Source organism: Leptonychotes weddellii, chromosome 8 (genome assembly GCF_054177405.1).
Source record: "Leptonychotes weddellii isolate Sample4059 chromosome 8, ASM5417740v2, whole genome shotgun sequence".
Taxonomy (NCBI): domain Eukaryota; kingdom Metazoa; phylum Chordata; class Mammalia; order Carnivora; family Phocidae; genus Leptonychotes; species Leptonychotes weddellii.
In genome coordinates this window covers 116560812-116577411 of record NC_138376.1, presented here as the reverse complement: position 1 = coordinate 116577411, position 16600 = coordinate 116560812, and the positions used below count along the sequence as shown (strand labels likewise).

Below are 16600 nucleotides of genomic sequence, written 5' to 3'. Positions count from 1 at the left end.
CCCCGCATCAGGTTCCCTGCTCAGCAGAGAGCCTGCTTCTCCCTCTCCCACAGTTGCTCTCCCTGCTCGTGCTCTCTTGCTTGCTCTCTCTCTATCAAATAAATAAAATCTTAAAAAAAAAATAAATTGACCTTTCATAACTTACAGAAAACCCCACCTACTTTCAACCTCAAGGCAGAAAAGGTGTGATGGATCCTCAATGTGAGGTTTAGAAGTTCTCCACTTTAAAACACTCTCAAGAAAAATTTAAAAGTTATTTTCCTCTGTATAAAGAAAGTTAGGCAACATATATTTTTGTTATGTTGGGGTAGGGTATTATGCTTATATTTGGAAATAGAATTGCTTAAGAAATGATCTATAATTACCAATTTATATTAACATGCTTCTGTTCTCTATAAATTTTTTGTCAAAAAAATTTGGAACATGAAATTACACACAGAAAAACCCATCTTAATTTGTGCCCCCAAAGTTTTAATTTTTTTGATTCAATAATGAAATAGTTAAAAAAGATGTCTTCTGTTACTACAAAATAAAAAAAAAAAGATAATCTAGTGATTGATCTAACTTAGCCACCTATCAAGAAAACACATACCATCCCAGACATTAAATTCAGTATTTTAAAAGTAATCCAAAGATACAGAAAATACGCTGTCACTGAAACATGGTGTATGGTCATTAACCCAGAACCATTGTCTGCATGGTTCATAAGGCAAAGCAAAGTATTACAACTCAGTGTAGTTTGGAAAAATCTTGACCTTCCTAGAACAAACACACGAATTCACACTATAATTTACTTTGTACTTTACAAACTTTATTAAATAATGAGCATTACTAACTTTCATTATCTTATATACAATATTTAAACTATCTTTTCCTAGATGCATTTTTTTTTTTTGCACAAAGAGTAGATGAAAGTGAACTTTTAAAAAAAATTGAACCTTCAGTACAGAGACCTAATAAGAACTTGACATACTTTTAAGTACATATAACTTTCCCCCCCAATTATATACAATCTTACCCCACCTCCAAAAGAAACTATCTTAAACAAAAGCTTTTAATTGGTAACTTTGAGAAAAAATACAAACATGATTATACAGTATACACACAGCTCTCAAAATCTGCATCCTGGCTGACCGAAGTGGTCTATAAAGCTAAAGATTTGTCCTAGAACCTAAAACAACCACACATTTTATACAGCAAGACATCCACCTTCGTGCAGCAGGGTATTCTCCTATAGGCGACATCAAAGCCATGCAACAAGACACTGGTGTGAAGAATTAATAATTTCTGAGAGTAAGACACCACAATAATATATGGACAACATAGAACTGGGGGTTGTACAAACTAAAAGGCAAAAATAGGAAACTCCATTCTTAGCACAAGAAGAATCAGGTAACTTTGTTTTGCAAACTAAGAACATACTTTCCTACAGGGCTTGTCTTTTCTGATACTCCTACTCTTGAAAACTTGTATCAAGTTTAAAGAAAGGCAGTGAAAGCAGGAATGTTTCTAGAACCATGCCATTCAACATGGACTTGGTTTTGTAAGCTACGAGAAGAAAGAATCTTATGGAGAAACAAGAAACTTGGGTTATTTTTTGTTATTTAAAAGGAAAAATGAGTGCCGTAGGTACCTGTTTGTAAAATAAGGATGGTCACATCTGATGCTTCATGGTTAAGAAAGAGAGGCACAGGACTTTAAAAAGAGGAAAAGAATTATGGTTAGATGTCACCGATTGCAATCAGTATCAGAGCTTGCCTTCAAATAGAAAGCCCAGATCCCCTTTCCTACACAGATATTAATGAAAACTGAGCCCACTGGGGAAGGGGTTCTAGAATGTAAAATTGCTTGAAAGGAGAATACAACATTCTTGTTTGAGAAAACATCCTTGTTGTATTGACTGGAGTCTTCCATAAAATAGAACATTTTTATAAAATAGCAACAGATTGGCCTTCACTTTTCTCTTTTGCTTCTTTGATTTTTGCTTTTGACTCACAAGGCCTTGCTTTTGATTTTGTTTCCTTCCATAAAGCCTTAGATTAGTCCATGATTATCACAACGGATGGCTATTTGAAGACCATAATGACAACATCAAAGATGGTATTTGTCAGAGCTTAGTAGCCAAAGATTCTTTTCTTTTATGTGCCTCAAAACAATGAGAGAAGGGCCCCCTGTTATGTTGAGTTTGGAAAAAAAATTTCACTGCAGCCAACGAAATCCTCAAGGCTGGGATCAGGTCATTTGGCTGAGGTACAAAACTCGGGAAAGTACACATGGAAAAACTGCTCTGGAAAGGGTGGCCCTAAAGTGTTTTATTTTAGCTCATGGCTTACTTTGTGTTGATTAGACATCCGCACAAAAATATTGCACGAAGAGTTCCCATTTCCACCCCTGCCTTCCACTGGAATATGAGGAGATCACCAAGTTGTCCCCATCCTTTCTAACTGGTAAGTCAATCTGCACTTTCTTGCTTATAGTTTCCTTTGAGCATTGGAGGAAATCATTCATTTTACTCCAGCAAATCAAAAATAAACACGATAAGCAGTGCATTCTCCAGAACGTGTCCAGGAATACAGGTAAGGGTCTTTGCTTATAGAGAATCGGTCTTGCTCCCTCCTGATGTCCCACAGGTACCCAATTTCTACAACAGAGTGAACGGATGTAGGAGTAACCCATGCAGAAGGAGACGGGCAGTGTGCACTTACACTCCTAACTAGAGATCTCTAGCTTACGTTGTTCTGGGGTCTTGTCCCGAATGTAACCAAAATGCCAGGTATAATAAGCCTAATCCTTCAAACAGCTTTAGTTTTCCTTCCTTTTTTTTTTTTTTTAAACATGTGGAAAAGCCTCCTTGCTGCCTTTGGGTCCTAGAATCAAACTACTCGTGGCTTCTGGATGATAGGCGAGGGCCACTGCGTTTCTTAGACTCTGGGCATTATTGCCAAGGGCACGGGACAAAATGTCACGGCCATCACGTTAAAAAAAAAAAAAAAAAAGCCTAGAACTTTCCAAGTAAGGTTGACTTAGGTGAAACATGAAGGCAGTCAGCATCAGGAAGACACGCCGTGAGATGCTGACCCCGGCTAGACTGTACAGTCCCGGCTGGCTTGGCAGCCGCGCCAAAGAGATGTTGTGTAAAAGAAAGCATGGTGGACACGCCTGGTTATTGCAAGACTGTTTTAATCTGGTTCACAGAAAACACCTCTGGGTATCGGCCCTTTACGAGCATCACGCCACGCTGACTCGGGCGGCTTCTCCGAAGAACCTCAGGCAAAGCTGCTGGAACTGAGACACTGAAATTTCTCCCTCAGCGACTGGACGATATTTTGCTGGTTGGGAGACGGCCCCCTCCAGAGATAGTCATTCAGTTTGTCCGAATCGCTGTACGACGTCAGATAGGGGGACAGCCCCAGCTTGTCGCTTACTGGCTTTTTTGGAGTGCATGGACTATTCAAAGAGTAAGGGGTGCTGCTGCCGCAGGCGTCCTCGGGAAGGTCAGCCTCCACGGTCCCCGGGGCGGATTTCTTCCTCCGGCCGTGCGAGGACTCTAGCTCCGACTCGTCCTCTTCCGACTTGATTTCCACATAGTCGTCTTCGTCTCCTTCAGTCTCTTTGAAATTGGAGAAGTAGTTCTGGGTCGCTATTTGGGCATTGAAGGGTAAATTTCTACTTACTACCAGAACCTTCTGTGAGTCTCGGAGCGTGAGATCGGAGCGTTTTTCGGTGCCCTGCGGACATGAGTCAGCCATTCCTGGCGGCAAATCCTGGGGACCCTCACACCTCGAACTTTTGTGTGAAGACAGCAGCTGTCTCTTTCCCATCTCCCCAGGGTAGTTGATGGAGTCCCCCGACTTGTTTATCAAGATGGAGGAAGAGGACTGGGACCTGCTGTATGGCTGACATTTAGCACTGAGGCCTTTGCGACCCAAAGAGTTGTAAAGGTGGCCCTGAAAAGAGTTCTCTTTGTTGGGCTGACTGACTATGACACTGTGTCTCTGCAAGGAGCCCAGCAGAGGGTCGGAGGTTTGAAGAGAAGGCACAGAGCAAGCTGCGGACAGCTGTCTTGGAATGCTTTTTGCATTGATCGCTAAAGTAGGATGTTTCGACTTCAAGTCTGGCTCTGGCCGGGGACAGAAATCCACTAACTCTCCGTTACTGTAGGTTGAATGCAAAAGCCAATCCTCGCTGCTATGTTGGGCCTGGGAAGGTGATGTGGACCTGAGGTGGCAGGGTTCTTGAGGTCTGGCCCAGCTATCCTTCTGAGTCTTGAAGGGAGTCTCTCTGAATACAATCTGGTCGTACAGTTGGGAATACTCAGCAATCCTGGCACCTGGAAGGCAAATATGGAAACAATAAATGTACAGAGGATTACTTCCACGTGCAAAGATAAAAAAAAAAAGAAATCTAACATCCTAACAGACAGATTTAAAAAATTTAAATAGATAGGACATTTAAGTTTGAGGGTGAGTCACCATTGAATACTAAGCAATGCAAACTAACAAAATAATCCATAGTTTAGTAAGACATAAAAATGTAAAAAAAGGTCACCTACAGGTTCATTTAATTTGATCGAATTCTGGATTATTTTATTTTAGGTCTGCAAATGTTCACTATTTGTAATGAAAATTTCTAGTGTTCTTTACAAGCATGAAAAGTGCTAAAAAAACAGGCATCATAAAAACAAGAAGGTCAGTACTTAAACCCTGGTCAATGACAAATAACTCAAGTAGTCATTAAAAGGAAGATGACACAATCCACCATGCAGTGGCTGCCCCTGGCTTCTCACTAGACTTAATCTCTCTCAGACAAGGACTCCCAGAAGAGTCCACTCCTGGTCACTGTTCCTGTATTTCTTGTTTCTGGGCAGCTATTCGCTGCTATCATCTGGGAAACAAGTATCTACAGGAGGCCCTCCCTTCCAGGATTTCAAAACCATGTGTATTGACTGAGCCACACCTTCTTTCCCATACCCAAGAAGCCAGGCACTAAAGTCTATGCCCCCAAGATATCGAGAATGAATCATCTATGCATGTAATTGATAATGTAATACTCTCTGGTATTTGTCCAGAACAGGATTTGACTGTTATATCCATGAAAGCTATTGCCACTTCAAATTCAGCTAGGAGGCCATTCTCCTCTCTACCCTACTTCTGAGTACAGACATTTCTACATTTCTAAAGACATTAACAGAACGCTGCTATGGATAGAATACTCTCTTGGGCCAGGAATGATTTAAGAGACAGAGCCCAGAGATGTCAATTTCAAGAGCTGCGCCCCGCCCACACACACCATCACCCCAATCCAGGTATCCACACGACCGCCCTAGAATCAAAGAATTCCATGCATCCTATAAATTGCCCAGACCACATCTTACACAGCCTCTACAAAAGGGATCTATCCCATGTACGATGACCAGCAAGTGACATTGCATTTTCTTCTTAAGCTATTTATATTTTTAGTAACCTATTGTTAGTAAATTCTTCCTTGAATTTAAACAAAATATTTAGTTGAGTTTCTGCCATTTCTTTCAACTCTATCTTCTATGAGGACAGAAGACACCTGCGGGTGTGCCTTTAATTGCAACCTTCTCAAATTGTTTGCCTTCCCAACTCCCCAAATCAGGGTAAATCATGTTTAACTTCTCATAGATCCTATATTCAGATCCTTCAGGTTTTCAAGTCCAAATTCCTTGGAAGAACAGAGAATAATAGTTTAGAATTGCTAGTAACAAGAACTTGAGCTATTATTCCTTAAATGGCATAGTAAAGACTCTCGATACCAATTAAATTTGGCAGCCCCTTAAGAGACTGAAAGTCTACATGAACACCAAAGTGCCCATGTTAGCCATTCTGAAGTCTATAATGTTTCATTAACTGTGAAGCCCAAACAAAGGCAGCTGGACCTTGGGACAGAGTCACTGGTTAGCAGTCCCACCTGAACATCAACTCGTTCTGCCCAAACCATTCTCATCTACACGATGACCCTGAGCGTGATCCCACAGCTAAGTCAGGAAGGTTCTGAACTTTCACAAGGTTCCAGTGAGATGGCAATTTGGGGGAAAGTAATGAGAGCTAATTAAAACATTTGGTTCAACTATTTCAGCACCAAAGTTTAACCATAGAGTAATGAAAAATTGGCTTTTGACTTCCGACTGTGATAGCCCAGATGATCTGAAACCACATATTACTCAAAATATCCACAGTATTTCTCATGCCTCTTTCTTCCTAATCACACTCTCTTTCTTCTTCCTTTGCTTAATCAAATCCTATTTACCACTCAAGACCCTCTATAAGCCCTACCCCTTCCATGAATCATTTTCTAACCCATTTCTCTTCCCTGAAGTCTTATACACTTAGTGTGGACCATAATATTCAGCTCTTGGCTGCACACACATGCATGGGCATGCATGCACACATGCACACAATCTCGTGTTGCTGTTTTTCTCTCTCTTTTTTTTTTAACATGGGCTAGTTTATCATTCCAGCTAGTCCATGAGCATTTACTCTTGGAGAACAATCCTCACAGAGCACCAAGCATAATTCTAGATACAAACTGGTCTCGAGAACTACTTATTCAGATAAATTTTGGACTTCCTCCTTTTATTTTAAGCATAGTGTTAAAAATGGACGTGCTTTCCCTAAGACCATACCACAGAGAGTGACAGGCAGCCTAGAAAATCAGGGGCATAGCAAAAAAAAAAGCAGCAGCAGCAGGAAAGTAGCCTTTGATTAAAATGCTTCCTATAGATAACTCATAGTGGGCACAGTTTATCTTTGGATAATAAAAAGTTGACCATTTATAAATTTGGAATAAAGAGTATCTCACGGGTAGATAATATACAGTGCCTATCTAAGTTTTAGGGATTTTTTGTTTGTTTGTCTCATTCTATAACTTGTTTGATGGCAATGTGAACAAGAGAATGCTTCCAAAGCAACAACTGTCATTAGCTTGCTTTACCCAGATGTGTAGGAAATAGCCAGCCCAAGAAGACATCTCCAGTCTAAAAACCTTAGTATTAGCCAGGTGGATCAAAGTTCCCCATCATCCCAGTTCTGGCATTAATACCCTTTATAGAATACGTGTATTATTATTATGTGACAACCTCAGGGCTGTCTCTGGTTTATTTCTCTTTTGTAAGTTTAAAAGGTGGCGTTCTTAGGATTCCAGATAAAAACTGGAAATGATCCTTGCTGAGAAAAGTGTATGAAATAAACTGTTTTCAAGACAGAGGATTAAAATCAAAGCTTCTGATGCTACTTGAGATGTAGACCAAAGCATAAAATGTGATTTGGCCTTCGCTGCATAAAAAGGAAAATCCCTCAAGCCTGTATGGAGTTTTCCCCCATGTCAAACATCACCAAAAAAGGGAACCCAAAGGCCTCGTTGGCCTCCAAGACTATGAGGAGGGAGGTCTGACTGAACAAGAATGTTGGCATGCTACAACAGGCTCTGGATGGTGGGAGTAACTAGACCTGGATGGGTGACTTAGAGGCAGAAATCTGGCCCGGGGCCTGTAGACCCCCACCAGAGAGTTCAATAAAGGTGCTCGAGAGTTTCAGCAGGTGAATAGGGCGTTCCTCCTTCCGTACAACACCGAGAGCAAGCTCCTGGCAAAGTGGCAAGGCCCATACGAAGAAGTCTGGAGAATCGGTCCGTTCGATTACGACGTCCTGTGCCCAGATAAACAAGAGAGAGAAAAGGAGTCATCATGTCAACTGATTGAAAGCCTAGTGGGCACAGGAAGTGGTCTCGATCCACCCAGATGGAAGATTCCTCAGGTCCGAGAGATGGCAGGCCCTAGGGACGTGCTCCTGCCAGATAGCGGGGGAGACCCCATTCTCAGAAGATGACTTTGGAGAGATCTCCTCCTCTTGGTTGGGGAGAACATCGGTAGTAGCCCACCATGTCAAGAAAGGACCCAGACGCAGAGCTGAGAAAAGATCCCATGGGATCCCAAGAAGACATCAGTAGGCAAAACCAAAAGGAGAACAAACCAAAAGTAAAAAGAAGCAACAGAAAGCCCCAAAGGGACATCTCTGAATATTTAAAAGGTGGGTAAAAAAGAAGACTACTCAAGGTAGTTGTAAGCCCTAATGATTCAGCATTGGAGGACATGCTTCTATCAAGGTTTGAGTTCTGCATTTTAATGGATGGTCCATATTCAAAACAACCTGGCTCAGGCAATTACCACTCTTGAAACAAGAGTCTACTGGCATAATCCATGATCATCAGAAACCCTATTCTATTCTCTCTCTAGCCCAGGTTCAGTCAGTGGTTGCATTGCCCACATACCACTGCTTCCAACGCCATCTATGCCCCCACAGGGTCCTTCACAACTGGAACTCAGTCGCTTTTTCCATGGGTAACAACAGACCAGCTTAGTAACGCTAGTGCTGGAAAAGGGACATGAATTAATTCCAGCACATTCTTGCAAGGAGAAAAATATATGCCATCTGGTCTCTTACATTCATATAAAATTCACTTTTCACCTTTATTTAAAAAGAAGAACAACTCAAGAGAGTGTGTAAAATCCTTCAGGTAGCGAATTCCAGCGCTTACCTTCCCTCTTTGATAGGAAACTTTACTGTAGGAGGAGCTCTAGAAAAAGAGTAAAGCTTTAGACAATTCTTAAATACTCCCAAACCAAAAAAAAATTCCCTACAGATTCTCGTCACGTAACTTGTAACTTGTGGCTTCATGTAGGATTTGGATATCCCCTTCTTATTCTCTGGTTTTCGCAGAGATAAAGACATCAATCTCAAAGAAAGGGGGTTAGTGGCATCGATCTGGCCAGATGAGCCATGTCACCATCCTACTACCTGTCTCAGTGTGCCTTGATACTGAGCCATCGGGCTTTTACTTTTAACTGGAGAAAGGTCTCCTCTCATTTGATACCAAGGGGGTCCTTTGTCAGAAAATCTAGGCCAGGGAATCTTAAAATAGGCTCAAAAGTCCACATTGTTTTAAATTGCAGATTCCGGGGCTTAACCCCAGAAATCTCGCTGGGTCTAGAGGTGAAAAGCTCCCGAGGTGAGAGCCAGGGCCCTGGGGTTTCTTCTTCCCGTGACAATTACGTGTCTCATTCACACCTGTGTTCTTCAACCGAGATCAGTGTCTCGGTGCCAAGTTTGGTCTCTGCGCTTCTTTATAACAGAGAAAGAAGTCAAACCTTTAGCCCTAATCCTACCAATATCATACCTGAGATCCCAGTTTTCTGCCCCACAAAGGAGGCTTGACGGAAAGAATCACACTTTTTGGAAGCTACCCGAGAATACTGAAGGGAGATAGTATTAAATGCATGACACCAGCTATTTTACGGCAACTATTAAACAAAAAGTCAACTGGTAAGAGAAATACGTGAAAAAAATGCCTGAGGATATAGTGTGAAAGGACTCCTTTTCATCTGTTAGGATGAGTGGGCGTGTTTGTTGGGATTCTGGAGCAACCCTATTCCACAGGCTTCCGAATCTTCAAAGCTGACAGGAGCCATGACTCCTCCCAACACAGCGATACACAGGGAAAAGCTCTACCTGCCACGAGTTCAACGGATTGCTACTTTTCACACTTCAGATCAGAGAAAACTTCTTAAAACATCAAGTCCGGTAGTGACAATATGACACAAACAACAAAACCCTCCGAGACCGAATCTCGCTCCAACTCGGGCGACTCTGTGAGCTCAAGGGGGAAAAGAATTAGTGTTTGTTAGTGAAGCTGCGGTCTCCATTTGAGAGAATGAATGTCTGAGTGGCAATGTTCTCACCGTTTCAAGGACTTTTAGAACCTGAAAGCTGCCCTCACAGCCTACTTTCAAGAAGGAGGGAAAGCAGTGTGAAGGAACGTACCGATGGCGGGACCCCCTTGCTTCTTCTCTTCCAAGATGGCTGCCAGGTCTTTGTGCGTGGGTTTGTGCTGCTGGCTGGCCAGTGTCTGCTCCAGCTCTGGGCTTCTCACTTTTAAAAGCTGGTTTGCCTTCCTGATCTTCTGACTGTACTGCCTGGCCATCATAAAAACCCTGCTTTTCGTCTTATCTGTGGCATCCATCCCAGGGTCAGGGTTTTCCAAGTCTGTTTGGGATAGACTGCTGTTGGCCAAGTCGTAGGGGTTTTCCATGGGAGGCGTTTCACTGGCCAGAGGCAGCCGGTGAAGACTCATAAAGGAGCCCTCTTTAGAAATGAGGTCCTCCTCAAATGGGCAGTGGGTCCGGCCACCTCTGCCGGGCTTGTCTTTCAGCGGCGTGAGGAAAGCATGGCCCTCGGGAAGGGAGAGGGTAGACACGGAACGCGCAGCGTCTCTGCCCAGCTCGGGGGTGCTCTCGGAGTGCAGCCTGTCTACCACATCCTCTTTACTGACAGGGAAGGCTGCGAGGAGCCGGTCTCTAGCTTTGACTTCGTTTTTCTTGATGTAATTTTCCAGGTCATTCCAGATTTCGTCCACTTCTTCAGACAGTTTGTCAGATATAGACTTATCACCTACAGACAGGTTACAGCTGAAAGAGTTATAGAGCAAACTCAAATAATCATTATCGGAGGGTCCCTGGGGGTAAGGCGTTTCGTCCTCGCTGAACTGGAGGCTATCCTGGGAAACAAAGGGCCTCAGACTGTCACAGCATGCAAAGTCGGCTTCCAGCCCTAAGAAGGTGCTCCTCTTGGGGCGCTTCAGGCTGCTGCACTTGAAATCCAGGGAGGGCGGATCCGGGAGCCCTATGGTGTCGTAGATGTTTTCCTCCACCATCTGGAGTTCATGTGCGCTTTGGTTCGATGCCTGGTGACCTGTTAGAGCTCCGTCCCTCTCTGTGTGCAGAGAGTTCTTCTCGGGGCCAGCTTGCCTCTTTGAGAAGGCGAGCTCTGGCGTGCTCTTGGGGCGAACAGAGTCCCTGGCTGTTTTGGGGGGTGTGGATTCAGCTTCTTCCCGTTTAGCAACCATTAGTTTTAAGTCCTCATAACTGATGTTATCATAGACGTGGTCTATATCATCAATAGTCAACTCCACAGATGACCCAAAGGGAGTCATTCCATCCTGCCCTTCTGTTTTAGGGTCACTCTGCAGTTCCCGTCGGGGGCTGTACTGAGAGCCACCACTGTCCCTAATTCTTACTTCAGGAGCGCATGTGTGGTTCTCGCCAGCGCTGCTGGCCCGCCTGACCACCCGGTGGCCAGAGCTGGTGGTCTCCGTGGGCTCAATCTGTCCCATGTGCCAACTACAAGGGCGACTGGAAGTGCTATCTTCACAAAGTCTGGTAGAGTTCAGATCTGAGGAGGAGAAGGATGGCACGAACATCTGATAATCATCTTCATCATCCTCGTTCTCCTGAGGGGACCGACGACTCGGGAACAAGGCTTGTCTGATCTGGTGGTCCGTCCAGATGTTTCTGATGGCCCCGCCCCCGCGAAGCACGCTGATGATGGCAGAACTGCTCGGCTGGCTGCTCCTTGGGGCGGGAGACGGCCCCGCTGGGGTCCGCTGGCAAGAGCCTTCCTCTCTGGAAACCTGAGGTGGATAGAAACATACTGATTGAACTGCAGGGACATGGGCACATAACTTAGGACACTCTCCTGGTTTTACACATTGCCTCTCCCACTGGACTATGATAGTCTTAAAGCAAATGATCAGTAAATGTTGTGGATTTTAATGGAGTTGAAAAGCACTTCGGATTTTTGCAAAAGGGGGCAGAAAGGACAGGAACTGATATTTACTTTAGAAACAGGCTAGGCCACGTGCAGACATTCTCCACACTTAACGTTTATAATCACTCTGTGAATTAGACATGACTGTACTAATTTCACAGTAAGGAAATCCAGGCTCTCCCCAGGCAGCAGAAAGGCTAGGACGCAAACTAAGTCTGACTCTAAATCCCTTACCCCAGTGCAGGGAATCAGCAAAATACAGAAAACTCTTAAATACTTCAAATAATTCCGATGTGCACTTGGTAAATAACATTCTATAAATGAACATATATAGGTATCAAGGGCCACTGTATCTGGTTTCTATTTGAGGCTTGATTGCTAGGAGTTTTATTGCGGTTTCTGGTATACCAGAAGCTCAGTCAGTAATCCGACTGCACACCTTAAGGCTTTCTCTGAAATCTGCAGACTTGCCATAGACCTGACTGACGTTGCCTTGGTTTATAGATTCTAGGCAAAGAGCCTTTGTTGCAGACATGTAACTTAATCCACTCTTGAGCTAATGAACGTTTTACTTTCTTTCAAAATACATTTAATTAAGTAATATTTTATTAGGAAATAAAATATGAGTGATGTTAACAATTTCTAATCAAAAAACCAATGGGGTCTTTTATAACTTGGAACCTTTCTTGATGGAGCTCAATTGTGCAGACAGGGAGCAGACTGCCCTCTGATGCCCTCCATAGGTATAAGGATTAGCTTCAAAGAGTTGAAAGGGTTGAGACCAGACTCATTAGTACCAGGGGCGTATTTTCTGACCCAAACACTATTAGGAGTATTTTTTGTAACCTATTAGAAATGTTAAGTTAGCAAGAACTTTTCCTCACTTGTCAATGAAACTGGGATATATATATATTGCCCTGGAATAACCTCCTGTCAATATGTCTTTCTATCTGCTGGCCTGCCTGCCTGCCTGTCTATCAGGGAGGGAAGAGAAGTGTAGGGAGGGCAAGAATAAAATTTCATCCTGAATGTTATTTTTCCATTAAAATTTGAAACTAAAAATAATCTAGTTAGTCATTTAATCTTTTGCTTTTTTTCACATGGTCAAACTGTGGACCATTTGAGGCCTAGAAAAGTATGAATATGCACACATATGGATATACACACACACATACACATATATAGTATTACATTTTATTTATGGCTCTATTTTTTTCTTTACCCTTTAGTATCTCTCCCTTTTTCTTACTCAGATTGTACTGGTACCATGTTTTAAAATATAGGCACCCAGGAACTACATTTTTAAAAAACAAGTTAGTATTAACTTGTGAAATCATGACAAAACACTTTGAAAGTATAACAAAAGGATTCTGTGAACAGCCAGAAGTAACACCTTCTTAAAATCTTCCATCCCAGAAAGATTCCCAGACATTTTAGAAAACTAGGAAACCTGAATATTTAATATCAAAATATATTTTTAAGGTAATTGCTTGGAACTTTGGAAACTGAAATTTTACACGACATCTTCAGGAGAACTGAAGAAGCTCTTAGATTGAGAAATAATCAGTATGTATATTATGCACAACATAGAAGTGTCTGGTTTAGATACCTTGATTTCACTAGAGCCGTGATGAACACTTTTCCCCACTGTTTTTCTATATTCTTAGCATTATGGCTATTAATAATAAAATGATAATAGCTATCATTTGTGAAGCACTTGCTTTGTTCCAGATTCTGTACTAAGCATTTTTTTCTTTTAAGATTTTATTTTTAAGTAATCTCTACACCCAACGTGGGGCTCAAACTCACAACCCTGAGATCGAGAGTCACATGCTCCACCACCTGAGCCAGCCAAGCACTCCTGTACTAAGTACTTTTAAAAATATATTTTTTGCATTTAGTCTTTATAATAATTCCATAAGTTAGAAAACTAAGTTTTCTAACAACTTGCTTGTAAGTCATACAGCTTAGGATTGACAGAATTGGATTTGAATCCATGTCTGAATCCACAGCATGTATACGACCTTAACTGCCCCCCTCTTTTTTGCTCTTGCTCTCTCTCTCTCCCTCCTTCCCCTTTCTCTCTCTCTACACACACACACACACACACACACACACATGCACGCAAGGCCTTGGAATATGTATTCTGGGAGAGATGTGAAGCTATTATTAAGGAATACTTCCTGTTATAAACTCTTTAACCATTAGTAAATCTATTCTCCTTGCATTTGGTGTTGTTCATTAGTGTTAGGAGATGGAGTTTTACCACTAAGAAAAAAGTACATGGCTTTACTTCTTTCTTGTCTTCAAATTTTATAAGGTTTAGTTAGTCCCCATATGGAGACTTGGCTTGATCACTATTGTCGAAAGTTTCCAACAAGCTCTTGAGATTCCATCTTTAGGGCTGGTGGAGCGATCCCCGCGCCTGGTACTGAGCAGGGCTTAGCTCCATGATCCTAGTTTGGCAGCCTTAAAGAACTGGGCGCCTTCTGCAGTGTTTGTTTATGGAAACAATGTAGATTAAAAACAAATCAAAACCTCATGCTATATTTCAGAACAATAACCAACTAATAAGTTTCAAATGCTTCCAAACAAAAATATATACTACCCGAAAGAAATTCACGTGCTCCAATTTTAAGAAAATTACTTTGAGGTAAGATTGCTGATTTTTAGACATTTTATTGGGTTTATTGGAAAGGTACGGAGTTTATCAGCAGGGTTACTTGGGCCCTGTGCTAAGGAGCGATGCAGTGGAATTGTGGGGAGAGAGTTTCATAACCACATCCTTAGAGATACAGAACATTAAGCAAGAAACCACAATCAGTTCTCTAAGAGTTGTTAACTTAGACAATTGGTCTGTAGACAATGAGACATGGTTTACTCAGGTCAGGATACAATATCTCTTCTTCATAGGTAATACATTTGGATATACATCTTCCAATAGAGCATACCATTTTTATGCCCCCTCTCCTAACCTTTTATCAGAGGAAGAAAAGCCCCAACTTCATACAGTGAAGTTTCATTATAGGACATAGGATCATACTTCTTATACCAGCAGCAGGACCATATTCTTAGAAGGGGATCTCTGTGACTGAAGGCTAACGCTCTGAGAAGGGGCCAACATTTGGGAGGCAGGAGCCTTGGTCTTGTGACAAAGTCGGGTGCACAGGGTACATGTATTACACCCTAGGTAACCTTACAGCTTTTGAGGTCAGAGGTGGGGTAAGAGGGGAATCAAGAAATCATTGCCTTAGTTCTGAGAAATGAAGCAGGGGGAGGGAGGAGGTTATAAGGATGAATCAGTCCTTAAGTCCATCTCAAAATGTAAAATAATTGTTTACATTGGAATACAGGCTGGGGATGAGATATATAAGGGGTGCCTAAGTAAACATTTCAAAATAAGAAATGTAACTGTGCTTACCTTTTGGATGTCTTGTGCTGTTTCTGAAAAATAAAAGGGTTTTAAAAGAATTTTTGAGGATTAAAAACATATCTCATACATAGGTAAGCACCCCTATTTTATAGGACTTTAAAACTTGTTAATAACTGAAGCCCAAGAGGCTTTTGGACCCTTTAGACCTTTAATTCTCAGAAAATGCCTCTCGGGGTGCCTGCGTGGCTCAGTCGTTAAGCGTCTGCCTTCGGCTCAGGTCATGATCCCAGGGTCCTGGGATCGAGTCCCACATCGGGCTCCCTCCTCGGGGGGAAGCCTGCTTCTCCCTCTCCCACTGCTTGTGTTCCTGCTCTCGCTATCTCTGTCTCTGTCAAATAAATAAAATCTTAAAAAAAAAAAGAAAATGCCTCTCAGTTATCTTCGTTATATATCCTGTAGTATATGTAAAAACAAAACAAAACAAAACAAAACCTTACATACATCTGAGTGTCAAGTACCTTTCTTAATCCCTGAGAGCAACAGACCGATTCATGTTAATAAGTCTCAAAATCTTCTCCTGAAATATGTATTATCTGAAATACGCACCCTAAGCCGTGAGAATCACTTAAACATAGGACTATGCTTCTGTTAATTTTTAAACATTTTACTGGTTTTCCCTGAACGACACAGACAGCATTTATCACTGGGGTCACCTTGGCGCTGTGCTAAGGAGCAGTAAAGGTGGGTTTCTGGGGGACTTGTACATAGCCACATCCTTACAGACGCCCCTTCAGATACCTCGCTGATGTGTGGCTCATCTTTAAACACTGTTTAATTACGGAAGCATATAAAGTAAACACTGATCGAATCCTCTCCAGAAATCCCACCCCGTGGAAGTTATCATACTTAGCAGTTGATGGTCCTCTTTCCAGCTCCCATACCCACTGCCCCTAGCCCACCGCGATGCACGGTTTTGTTTATAAAATAAAGGTGCAATGTGGAGCATTGCGTTTCCTGCTAAGTGTATGTGCACACGCTTGTCAGTAGGGAAGGAGGTACTCCATTGCTTCTGACAGAAACTGCAGAATATTCCACGTAGCATTCCAGGATATACTACAATTTATTTAACTCTTTCCTACTAGATGGGCATTTTATGTGCTGCCCTATTACAAATGCTGCAAAGAACACACACACACACACCTGGGTCTAGCCACACTTGGGGGAGCACTTTTATACAGGAAATATATACTGTGAAATTTATAAAAGTGAAAAAAGTGTAATTGTCAAGGGCAAATGTGAATTTTAAATTTAAGTGCTCCAAATTTTGCTCCAAAAAGGTTGCAGAAATTTAGACACCATTCGTTTTGGAGTGCCTGTTTTTCTCTATTTTTTGGTTGAGCTCACAGCTTTCCCCTATTTATCTCCTTTAAATGTATGATTTTTCTGATTACTAACATGGATGACCATTTATAAATTTGATCGACGGCTTGTGTTTTTTTTTTCTGTGAAACTGAATTATATTCTCTGCCTTTCTTTTATTATCCTTTTTAAAAGGTTTTATTTATTTATTTGAGAGAGAAAGAGAGAATCTGAAGCAGACTCC

The 16600-nt window shown here is 42.1% G+C and overlaps 1 protein-coding gene across 1 annotated transcript in view; it reads right to left on the bottom strand.

The window, feature by feature from the left end:
- Positions 1-789: 789 nt before the first annotated feature.
- The window catches only part of PLEKHG1 (pleckstrin homology and RhoGEF domain containing G1), a 219418-nt gene continuing 203607 nt past the window's right edge, over positions 790-16600 (bottom strand). Inside the window, exons 13-16 of the mRNA XM_081829382.1 lie at positions 15516-15527; positions 15046-15068; positions 9843-11487; positions 790-4330 (exon numbers count right to left, since the gene is read on the bottom strand). Coding sequence (XP_081685508.1) covers positions 3267-4330; positions 9843-11487; positions 15046-15068; positions 15516-15527 — 2744 coding nt within the window. The 3' untranslated portion in view covers positions 790-3266. The remainder of the gene's footprint in view (positions 4331-9842; positions 11488-15045; positions 15069-15515; positions 15528-16600) is intronic.